Here is a 12,948-nt window from a genome sequence, read left to right on the forward strand (position 1 = left end):
ACAAGTATTAGCGATACAAGGTACCCCATGTCAGGCACTGTATGGAGGTTTGCAGAATATTTATGTAGATGGAGATGTAGATGTCCTGTCATTGAGACATATTAGAGACAGGGCACAAGCTGGGACTGGGGATGGAAATCAGCGATGCCCATTCAGAGGAACCGTCGAAGCATTTGCCTTAAATGATTCACAGGGATTGAAAGAAATCCAAATCTGAACTGGTCTACAGGATTTTGAACTGCTGTTCTCCTAAATGTGAGTGTCATATCTCACCACTGTGCCCCCTCCGCTCAGAGCATAGCAAGTTTCTGCAATTTGAGAGCTGTTGCAGGTATTGGAATATGAATCTCCTCAAAAGTTCAAAGATACTGGGAAAAAAAAAGTGATGAATCATTTTGAAACCTGAAGAAAAGTGTTAATCTGAAACAATAAGTAAAACGCTTAAAGCGATTTCTACCTAACTATATTTTGTGCACCTGTTTTTTCTCCTGCTTTGTTGCCATTCTCCATTTCTCTATGGGTTCGGCACTGTTTAATGGGTTTTGGTAATGTTAGAGACAGTTGGTGGATGGCTATCCCTTTTGACAGTAATATTATGCGAACTTATTATCTTACTATGGTTCTAAAAAGTGGTCACCATTCTGTGACAGCACTAAAATTTGCAATATACCACATATTCAAGACCAAATCCTAATCAGAAAGTGTAAAGATCATGAAAATAAATATTTTTTCCATGGAATTATTGCACTTAAATGGCAGCAGTGTATAAAAGAACACAGTGTTTAATCAAAATGGTTGCCTCAGTGAGAATGTACAGTAAAAAAGGGATAAAGCACAACAGCAGCATAGACAAGACTCAGCATTAAAACCATGACATTCATGGGATAAAACAATGAGAGAATCATGATAATGATGAAGAGCAAGAGGGCAACCATCAAAAATGATTGGGGGAGTGGTAGAATGTGCTGATGCAATGGTCATAATAAGCATTTGTTTTGTGATTAATACTTGTGTTTTAATGTCAATATTGGAGTAGAACACTAAAGATCATTTCTAAAAGTGAGCCCTGACCGCACCATACACTTGTGCCGAAACAAGAGCTGTATCATTGGAGAGATACAGAGGCGAGCGAGTGTGTCAGGATATACCCTGGTTCAGTGCTACTAGAGCCGTGTCATCATAATGTGCCTGTGTATAGCATACAAAGTATTGCGCCATAATTAAGGATGAAATTAAAAATTAAAGAAGCTTTTCCATACTTTGTCGAAATATGCTTCAGTAAATAAGTGTTTAAATTGTCAAATCTCAGAGGGGTCAGACAAATATCTTTCCCCGAAAAGCATTGTTTTAAGAAAAAAAAAGGTGGTACTAAATAATAAAACCAGAGAGCCAAAAATTCTTATGAAGCCTCAGTCTGATTTAAAACATTAACTATACTGAGAACTAAATTTGGAACAAAAATTTCTTTGTTTGTAATAGATTAAGTATCACTTCTATTAATGACAGAAAAATTTGATTACAGTACCTGATGAAATCCCTTAAATAATAGAGCTATAGCAAGTTTAAGACTTTGATGTAAATAACAATCAATACAAGGTATCTTAAAGTTGTAGTTCAGAGGTCATGTTCTACTGTCAGTCCTGTTCTAAAAATTCTAGATGGCAAAGTTTAAATGCATGTGAGCTAAATGTTTTTCTGTGATTATAGACAACTTGATTCCATTCCCACAGAAATTACGAAGATTCTAAATTAATACACAACAGTGTTATAAAACTATGTGTGTCCACGAAAGCGGCAATTTAGATGCTGTTACTTGGGGATAGAGTGGATGATGGCAGGTGTTTCCTTCGGCCGTCCTCTGCGCCCATATATAAATATGCCCTGAGAGGTACTGATGATCTTCACTTAGCACCCAGCTACCATATGGTCGGTGTCGGTCAAATGCTGGCTTACCTGCTGCCTCAGGTGACATCACAGCCAGGATGCAACTAAATGCATATTTTTAGCACAAATAGGAAGTGAACTCGCAAGGATTGTATGCTGTCCTGGATTGCTTAGATTTAATGGAAGTAACTGTTTGTGTGCTGCCCATAATGTTAACAAAACTGCATGACAAGTGGTGAGATTATATTCCACTTTTGTGGCGAGCAATTAACTTAGATTATTAGAAGTCAGGGCGAATCAGTCAGTTAGAGCTTAAAACTTTCATTTATAATCATAGTTCCTGAGCCCGCTGAGCAAACAGAGAGTATAAACATTTCTTTCGGGGAACAAAAGAAGAATGTGGACTTGCACACTGGAAACTATGGTCAATATGTTCTCCATAGCTTTCTGGCTGACAACAAAAATAGTTTCGCAAAAGACAGCGAACAATATTTCTTATTATTAACCAGCTGCTCCGCACACTGTGTTTCTTAAGTTGACAACACCGCAAAACTTAAAAGGGAATTCCTTAACGGTGCCTGACGTAGTCATAATATCCCAATCAATTTGAGTAGGGTTCTACTACTTACCTATAAAAAGTAGTTAATGGATACTGCATTTTTTTGTAAGTCTACTACACTGCACAACACAATTAGAGGATTACTTTTTCAAAAACTTGTAATTGTCTCCAATTGCGGTGCAGAAGCTTGAAATTTGGCTCAAAAAGTGCTTACAGCCTTGCTCTGTAAAAGTGTGGCAATCTGCAACTCCACTCTCGGGCTTGGCAACACTTCAAACAGCAAGGTGTCTACACACGTGAAAAAAAAGATCAGAGCTAAAAAGTTCATGTGAACTGTAAGTTGAAGATGTCACTTTGGCATTAAAACTCACAAAAATTCTGCCCAGTGTCACCATGGATGTATCACATGATAGGTAGGTCATCACATCACCTCTTACCCACAGTTCACCACTTCTTTCGATGTTTCTGTGATGGTAATAACTAGGTCACTCAGCATTGAAGTCACACGGTTTGGTTATGGGTGCCCTAGGAATGCATTTCGGACACACTGCCACTCATAATCAACATGGAACAGCAGTTTTTTTGTGAGTGGCCGAAGAAAATAATTCACACACATTGCAGTGTAGTATCATCATGAAAAGGCTTCAGGAGGTGACCTACAGGGCATTAATGAAACCTCCCCTTTTCTTGGGGTTTTAATATTCACAAATTTGGCAATCGTGAATGATAGTTTGCAGTGCAATCAACAATACGATGATGTTACTGGCAACCTTTTACACAGCTGACACCCATCATTCAACATCCCCTTATTCAACAACAACATTGTGAGCAACAACACCAATGAACATTATTGCATGCCTATGGAGAGCGGCACGACTGTAATTAGAACCACTGTGGATTATTCAAAAAATTTCCATGCAATTTGAATGTGATCTGAAGCAGAAAAGGGTTTTTATGCTTTTTCAGCCCTCCTGTTTCGCAGCGCCCTCTGACGTGATGACGGTGTCAGGGATGACACTGAAACCGGCATGAAAAAAACAGCAAAGGGTCCATCTAGGACCCCCAATTCAGTAACACCCTCGGTGCCTCTTGCACGTCTTTGTTGATTACTTTAAAAATATACCTGTACAGAGAGCCAGTCACTAATTACTTCGCGCTGTCACAACTGTCATCCTTTTTGACATCCTTTAGATTCTGCACGTGGCCAGTGAGCACTAGTTCAGTAATATAGCAGCACTCAGCTGAGGAGAGTAGAAATGGCTACCTGACACCTAGTAATCAGTGACTGACACTATTTCTGTACAGGAACAGTTTTTAAGTGCCACACAAGGGTGCTCTGGCAGTGCCGAGGTTACTGATGAACTGGGGTATCTTAGAGATAACTTTTGTCATTTCATTCATGCGTATGCCCATGGCCATGCCCATGCCCCCCCCCCCCCCCCCCCCAAAAGTGGCATCAACTCGAAAGACTTGTACCCAGCGAATGGTCTACCCGACGGGAGGCCCTAGTCACACGTTTTTTTTACTGTATTAATTTTTGAAAATATAATGCAAAAGCTGTTATGTAAACACTATTTGGCCTTTTACACTGACATGACTACCACTGACTTACCAGTTAGGATGAATGGGCATAGGCACAAGGTGTATACTGGAAACATACAATATCCTATTTCAGAGCATGCTCTACAACATCACAGGCATGACCTCAGTGAATGTTTCAACACATGTGGCACCTGGATTCTTCCACCCAGACACCAGTTTCTCATAACTCTGCAGGTGGGAACTGTCATTACAATATGTCCTTGGTTCTAACCACCCACCTGTTCTTAATTTATGTTAATTTCTTTAATTTCAGTACTTCTCAGTAACTATTCCTTTCTTCACTCCCTTTTAGTTTCCTATAACTTTTATCTTCTACCTGTCTATTTTCCCCATCCCCATATTTTGTTAGGCGCAGGACCCAACAATCAGTCTTTCCTTCTCATCCCATCCAGTACGCAACCTCTGACCCGGGGTTTTGGGCAACTTTTCTGAACTCTGTCCTTTCCTAAAGCTCGCAAGTCCATTTACTTCACTACTCTTCCTTCCCTGGCAACCTTGGCAATTTCAATGCCTGTGCAACATGTTCTCCTGTCCCCAGCTGGTAAGTAGATCTTTTATTTATCTAATTATTTTATTATATTGCACAAACTTAATGAAGTGAATTTGTTTTAAAAAATGAGACTGTACTAATGCAACATTTATATTTTTCCATGGTCTGAAAAGAATTTATGTTTAAATGTTTGTATGATGATAACGTTAAAACAAATTAAACACATCATTTTGGGACTAATGTGACAAGTACAGTCTGTAAAACTCTTAGTAAACTAAGTGAGCTTAGCCACCCAGTTCCATTTGGTAGATATCGGAAGAATTTGATAGACATCATAACACTTCTCACTGCTGCTTAATTAAAGTATAGACATGTTGAATTCAATTTCATATTCATTACTAAAAATAAGTAGCACATACAGACATGAGTGTCTTTGTAACGAGATTTCATTAAATTCTGTAACTTCTGTGTAGCAGATGTTCATCGCTGAACGTACATTGCCAGCCCTAACCCAGCTGCAGCCCCCACCCCCACTCCTCTCCCTGCATGTGCCTCTGGGCAAGAATCTCAAAAACTTTTTGCAATGCAACTAGAATGTTTGGTCAGCTATGTGTAATCGATGCACAGGTAATTTTTAGAAATTTAAATATTATGACAGATTAATAAAAATACCATAATTATGATGACATAAGCAAAGGTTTCAAATTAAAAAAAAAAATAAATAAATAAAAGGCAGAAAAAGATGATAGCGAAGTAATAAAACCCCAAGTGATGACTGTAACGACATGAACAAGGACTCAAAATAAAATTTAAAAAATGATTATATTTGAAACTAAATTAAACTGATAAGAATAAAGACTACATCATTTTTGATTAATATTATTAAAAAAATTAGCATGCCACTGGAACTGAACCCATGACATGCAGTTTACAATCCTATAGCTTTGGTCACTTTTTGAAGTGATACTTCTTTGCGCACGTGTAACATGCATTACACATGAGGTGAGTCACATAATTACCAAACAGACAAGTGGTGATTGTACACAAACCATACAAGATAAAAATGTGCTGTCATGGGCTGTTACACATATCTTTTTGAGATCCACAATTCAGTATATTATTTACTACCTTAGGGTACACAACGAATAAGCTGTGTTAGTGAAAATGAATGAATTTGGAGAAAACTTTGCCACCTGTGCACTACTTTACAATATGCTGAGTAAGCTATAACATTTACATCTAAATGATACTAACATTTAGATCTCAAAAGTATGAAAATCAAACACTGTGATAGCACATGTTTTTCTTAAATGGCTCATCCACAATTGTGAGTTTAGTGTCTAGTATTTTCTTGGCACAGTGACATCAGACAATGAAAATGGTTATTCTGGGTGAACTGTCAAATACAAACACGTTATCATAGTGTTTTCTTTATGGAATGCTTTTTTGGGTACAAGTCAACGCAGACGTTTCTCTAATAGAGCATTCCAAAGATTGAGTTACATTTATTTTCACACCTAAAAGAAAATAAACAAACACATTAATTTTTGAAAGTCTTTCTTTTTCTTTTTTTTTTTTTAAATTATTGACACTTGTTCTCACAACTTCTAGTGCTTTGTTCCCCTTGAGAATTTTGTTGATATTTGTACCTACTACTGACCGGGTGCATCTGTTTTCTTTGCAAGTATGTTGTTCAACAAATATAACTTTTAGTTAGTTTCACCGCAGCACTGTTGGTTTGGAATGAAAGAGTGTTGGTGTCTACGCATCTGACTGAGTCTGGTCTTTGCACTCTCCTGCTGAAGGTATATTCAAATTGTTTTGTTATGTTACTGCCAGTGTACAGTGAGACTATGACAGTACCTATGCACTCAATGATATTTTTGAAGGTCTTCCGTACCACATTTTTTGTACATTCTTCACAAATGAAAGCCCACCAGGGTGGACAACTGAAGGCTGTGTAACCTGGGACCTAACCTTGAGACAACTGTATAGATACTGAAAGCTTATTGGTTCTCATACCTGATGCAGCCTACTGGTGCTGGCTTCAAAATGAAATGAGTGTAAATTATAGTACTGATGTAGACAACATGAGCGTCAGGTCTAAAGATATGTGCCGACACTATGGAACTGGAAGTAAAAATATAAAAATATACAACCCCTCCCTCGGGTTAAACCAAAAACACTCAACCTGTGCCCCCCCCCCCCCCCTTAGTCTAAAGATACTGAAGCAGAAAATACAGAAGCCACATTTCACTGTACAGATGATGGCAGCAGGCACGTTATAAAATACTTTCTATGACCTGTGACACTATCATCTGCCCCAGAGTACTGTACGGTTTAGTAAGCTGGATGCTTACAAAGAATGAAAGAGAAAAACTGAATGTTTTCGGAAGAAAAGTAATGAGAAATATCTGTGGACCACTGTTGGAGAATGGCGTATGGAGAATTCGAAAGAACAATGACATTTATCAGTTAATGAAGCAACCCACTATCATCCAGAAATTACAAAGTACGAGACTGCAATAGGCTAGAATGGAAAACAACAGAATCACCAAGAAAGCATTTGAAGGAATTCTCCAGGCAACAAGACCATTGGGCCGACCTCGTACAAGGTGGAAAGATGACATAGAGAAGGGCATCAAAGCATTAGGAATTTCTGAGGGTGCAGAGAGGGTGCGAGAGATAGAAGGTGGTGGATGCAGACCGTTGATGCAGCACGTGGTCTACAGGGTCTGTGATCGAAGAGAGGAAGAGAGAGAGAGAGAGAGAGAGAGAGAGAGAGAGAGAGAGAGAGAGAGAGACTCTTTCCAATGTAGCCACATTTTCTACAAGTGATAGTGTAATTGAACAGACAAAAGCTCCTCCCAATTCAGCCACATTGTCTTTCAAAGCCAAGTTAAAAGCACAACAAGCCCTCTCATCCCAGAGACATTTTCTTCAAGCTGAAGAGAGGTGGAGAGTATATTATATGCTTCTAATATTGTTAAATGTTGTACAAGCCAAAAACAAAACAAAAATAAATTGTACTCCAGGGACTTTGCTGAATGGCTGAGCAACATTGATCAAGATTATTGGAATACAAATGGAAACAAAAGTGCAACATATGACACTAATTTTGTTGCCTTCAAAGAAAATGTACGGCAAAGAAAATAAACTACAATTCTGTCAAAAATAATTTTTCACATATGTACATAAACTAATGAATAAAACTCATGAGACTGGTTAGGTTATGCAGAATCTAAAGGCAAACTTTTCTGTTTTGTCTGCAAAGTTACAGATTCAGGACTGGAAGAATGTGAATATTTTGTTGAAAAGGCATGAAGAAAGCACTTCACATAGGCAAGCAATAATTTTGTTATTAGTTCCAAAAAAGTAAGGATGCGCTTGTTGATGCTCAACTTGTTAGTTAGGTTTAGATGGAACAAAAGTATTGGTGGACACACTTAGAACAACTGCTCACAGTTTAATTTTTTTAGCAGACTTAGGTCTTGTGTTTTTGGGCAGCGATAAAATTCTTGAATCATCTTACAATGCAAATGATTTACAATGGTTGTACCAATTAACAGACGAAGCTGATATTTTTCTTGTGCAATTTATACATATTCATGCAAATAAAGGAAAGGGACATACATTATATCTGTCAAAAATGACATGCAAGCAATCTATTTACCTAAATGCATCAAGTAGACAGGACCATGTTATTTGCAAAATTATGAGATGCAAATAATATTTTGTTTCATTGGATTCCATTCCAGACATATTGCCTGTAGACCTACAGACTGTGACAGCGCCTGGACCAGTGGAAACATTTATAAGTTTCTTGGTCATGGACGGCCATAATACTGATACTAGAGTTTTAAAATGAGAATAACACTGATATCAAAGAATACTGTGGGCAAAGCTATAACAATGACAGTAAGACGTGTGGGAAGTACAGTGGCTCAGAAACATAAATAAATATGCAGAATACATTCCTTACTTTGTACATTCATTCAATTTGGCTGTCGTGTGTGCTACAGAATGTTGTACACAAACATAATTTTTCTTCTACTTCGTTGAAAGCCTTTTACATTTTTTTCCATTTATACCTATTGATGGGGTCTTCTTTTGAAAACAATGAAATAAACTACTTCAAAAATTCCAATTCTGAACTAGGTGGTCTGCCCGAGCAGATGCTACGAATGCATTTGTATGAAATTTTACCACAAATAAAAAAGTTTTAGATTATATACATAAAAACTTAAATCAAAAGGTAGAGTGTTGTAATCAGGCTTAAAGACTAGTTTTGATGATAGATAACTTTGAAATGGGAAAAAAACAGTTGTTTGGTTGACTCGGGAAGCGGGGACCAAACAGTGAGGTCATTGGTCCTGTCAGATTAGGGAAGGACAGGGAAGGAAGTCGGCCCTGCCCTTTCAAAGGAACCACTCTGGTATTTGCCTGAAGAGATTTTGGGAAATCACGGAAAACCTAAATCAGGACGGCTGAACACAGATTAGAATTGCCGTCCTCCCCAATGTGAGACCAGTGTGCTAACCACTGCACCACCTTGCTCGGTCTGGGAAAAATGACTATTGCTTGGAACAAAATCCAACAGTGCATGCAAGCAACTAGTGCTTTGCTGCAGTCATCTGATCACGATCTTAACATGGGATATGCCCTTTATAAATTTTTACATGGTTACATCCAAGCAATGCAGTTCACATTTTCAGATACTGAAGTAAAAGCCCAAGTGCTGACCTGGTGTAACAAACAAAGCAACAGACTTCACGACGACACAAGCAAAATAGAAAGTGCAACCATTTCAGCGGCTCTACTATACTCAAAGCCTGGACAACGTTTTGAAATTCAGGTGTTTATTGTCATAACTGATAATGTGCTGTCTGCATTAGCTAAATGCATGGAAGTGTACTATGAAGTAACTAGTGTAACTGGAATACTTCAGCAATTTAAGTCTTTAACAGCGGAAAAGATCTTAATGCCAATGCTTACCCGGACAATTTGGAAGAAAGCCTAGTGACAAACTGATGCAGTTTGCTGAGCTGCTCAAAGCAGATGTGGTTGCTGCTATCAACAGCAAAAAGTACGAGATCCTGGAACGTAGTTTTCTAAACTTTTGATGGAAAATTTACTAGAATCGTGTTTCTCAGATGTAGAAATAGTCTTATGCATCTACTTGTCCTTGATGATCAGTAACTGCCGTGGAGAATGTACTGTTTTAACATTAAAGCATGTTAAATATGAGTTAAGGACCCATCGCACAAGAATGTCCCTGCGAGCTCACCTTAATGAACACTGAGTGTGACCTGCTTAGAGACAAAGATTTGACAAGTGATATCTGTAAATTTGTCCAAATTAAATTCAGAGAATTTTTTTTGTAAAGAGCTGTTTTGTTTTATGTCCTAAACTTTGAGACTAAAGCAAACCAAGGGCCTCTTCTTAGCACTGTCTATGAGCCATGAACTGGCTTAATACAGCACTGATGACAAGTAGCAGTTTGTTGTTTAGTTGCGTGACAAACAGAAATATATTGTAAATATGCATCTAATGTTACAGTAAAGTAAACAATTTTCTTTGAAAAACAACATAATTAAGTAAATATCAATTAACATAATTTTTGGAAATAAAATGTAATTGGATAGACAAAAAGATCTACTCAGCAAGCGACTGATTAAGTCTTTCCTTCTCATCTTGTCCAGTAAGTCTCCCCTGAACCAGGGTTCTGAGCAACTTTTCTGAACTCTCCACATTTCCTAAGCCTCACCAATCCTTTCCCTAAACCCCTCTTCCTCCCCTTTCAACCTTTCTGCCAGAAAAAGGAGCCACTGGGTCTGAAAACTTGCAAATTTCAGTACCTTTATATGTATGTGCGTTCTCCTGCTGGTGCTTACTGAGTAAATTTTTTATTGATCCAGTTACGTCATTAGTAAATATTAAGATATTATTGGAAGATAAACAGTAGGGATATAATAAAACTGAGAAAGCATGTCAGCCTTAGAAATATGAATACACTTAACAACTAATGAAACATGCTAAAAATAGTCATGTACTCAACCAACACTGACTGCTAGCAGATGTTACATTAATGGACATTGTATGTCATGTATACAACTCCACAGAGTTGTCTCATTTGACATCTGATTCCACTGTCGCAGATATTATAAAATTTACTGCACTTTTTTTTGGTAACTCCATCTTACATCCGAAGTAACTGGTGCCTCAGTGTGTGTGTGTGTGTGTGTGTGTATGTGTGTGTTCTACTCTGAAAACACAAACTTGAAAAAAAGTCACTTACCAACAGATCTGACTGCGGTATTGAGAGTAATAGCTTCACGAATGTATTGAGAGCATTATCAAGGGCTTCATCACCATACAATCGAAAAACACCAAAATTAACATAACTACCACACAGAGCAGCTTTCAGCATTGAAAAACATATAGAAATTCCTTTCAACTTCATTGGGTATATCTGGTCTTTTGGTACATCCACATTTAATATGTGCGTTCCTGTTAAAACAGAAAAAGAAAACAGTACGAGTTACTCAATACTTATCTCAGCTACAAGCAAATGGAGTTAATGAATTGCTGAGGTACAATTTATAAGTCATTTGAATTTATCATTTGTATTCATAGCTATACTTTTATTTCTTTCTTAAACAAGAAAGAATAGAAAAATTAAAACAAGCAAGCTTGAAGCTATCTATGGATACTGATTATCAAAATATTTAGTAATCGCAGTTTTAGCTAAGGAAATGAATGTACCTATAGATGAAAGAAACACCACAGAGAAACAGTCTGCCAACAAATCTATATGCAATTCGATCTAACAATATTTCAAACTTTCTTGGAACAGCTTGCTGAAGATCTACAATATTCATACAATGAAGGCTTTCACAACCAGATCTCATAACTGCTGATGGTTGTATGGCCTTCGTTGAAGAAACTTTTCAGTTCCTGAATTTTGCACAGCTGTGCTGGACATCTTCAGAGATGCTCATGGTGATGTTGAGACTTGCCGAAGTCGGCATGTGCTTTGAAAGCCTACCATGTAACAAACGAGGAAAAATACACTGCTAAAGGCAGTGAGAGAATCGAAGTGCAAACAGCATACGGAAAGCCTTACATATCATAATCTACTTACATTCTTTACCTGGTTGTATGTCAAATTGATCATGCAGTATTAATGTCCTCTGTTTACTAAAATTTTGTTTCAAATTGTGAGATAAAAATTCCATTGAGTAAAGTAATGTGTAATAGACAACCACTCCCGTGTGGACACCAGCAAGTATAACCTGCCAAACGTCACCAGCAACTATTACTGAAGGTGTCAGGCAGTTAACTTTAAGTACTGTGGGATTTGCACATGTGAAGCAATTGCATTTAGTATGTTATGTCACTGTGGAAGGTTGTATGTGGGAAACATCAGTGACACTTTCAAATGAAATAGCGAAGCAAATAGGGCATCACTGAGCATTGCCTGGAAAATACCCATGAAGTGAGAAATGTCAGAATCAGTATAATGATACAGGACCCAAGTTTCTGGAATAGCAAAATTAAGATGTCTATCAAAATTTAAAAATATTACAAATATGGTATGGGAAGTTCTTGTAGAATGTAAATAATTTACAGGTAAAGCTAACAACTTGCCGAATAGTAATGGCATTGAGTCATCAGCAGGCACATAAGCAAGACTAACAACTTCAGTAGGTTTAGGGCAGATCATTTTTCAAGCTAGAGTACATGTATACAAACGTGAACATACTATGTGACAGTTTTAGGTGGGGAGTGTTTTCAACTACGGTTGCTTAAGATACTGGAAGAGGTCGGACCTGAAGCACCATGTTTACAACACTACCAAACTCAGCAAACAAATGCACTGTAGTCTTTACCAAATATTTTGTGTACTCCAGTTGGCTTTATGTTGCTTGTTGTTTTCTTTTCTTATTTAAAAATGAGTGAAGAGACTAATCCTAATACATGATGGCGTTTGAGTATGACCCTCACAACACCAAAAGGGATCAGATGGCCATTATGTCAGTTCTGCTTTCGCAGAAAAACAGATCACAAGACGTAGATTGCCAGTCTTGCGAGAAGGAGGTGGGGGATGGGAGGTTGGCCTCAGCAGCCAGAGACTGTGGTCACTTGCATTTGTGTGTGCGCACATGCACGTGCCCCGTCATCTATTTCTGAAGGAGGCCTTTCTGACCAAAAGCTCACTAACTGCCAGTCTTTTTACTGCACCTATCTGTGACTCAGCAACTCTGCTATAGGAGGAGGGAGGGTGGGGGGAGGAGGGGGGGGGGGGGGTGAGCAGCAACTATACTTTTCAAAATATTGGTAAATATTCACATTTATTACAGCTTTTAACAATGGTGTGTACTGCATGGTCACAGTTAGTCACAACAGCTCA

At 38.0% G+C, this 12,948-nt stretch overlaps 1 protein-coding gene across 4 annotated transcripts in view; it reads right to left on the reverse strand.

The window, feature by feature from the left end:
* The window catches only part of LOC124784582 (exportin-7), a 247,235-nt gene that overhangs the window by 36,493 nt on the left and 197,794 nt on the right, over window positions 1–12,948 (reverse strand). For all 4 annotated transcript variants that reach the window (XM_047254115.1, XM_047254113.1, XM_047254114.1 and 1 more), the window contains exon 17: window positions 10,834–11,045. In XM_047254115.1, the coding sequence (XP_047110071.1) occupies window positions 10,834–11,045 (212 nt within the window). The remainder of the gene's footprint in view (window positions 1–10,833; window positions 11,046–12,948) is intronic.

The sequence above is a fragment of the Schistocerca piceifrons genome, chromosome 1 (genome assembly GCF_021461385.2).
Source record: "Schistocerca piceifrons isolate TAMUIC-IGC-003096 chromosome 1, iqSchPice1.1, whole genome shotgun sequence".
NCBI classification, from domain to species: domain Eukaryota; kingdom Metazoa; phylum Arthropoda; class Insecta; order Orthoptera; family Acrididae; genus Schistocerca; species Schistocerca piceifrons.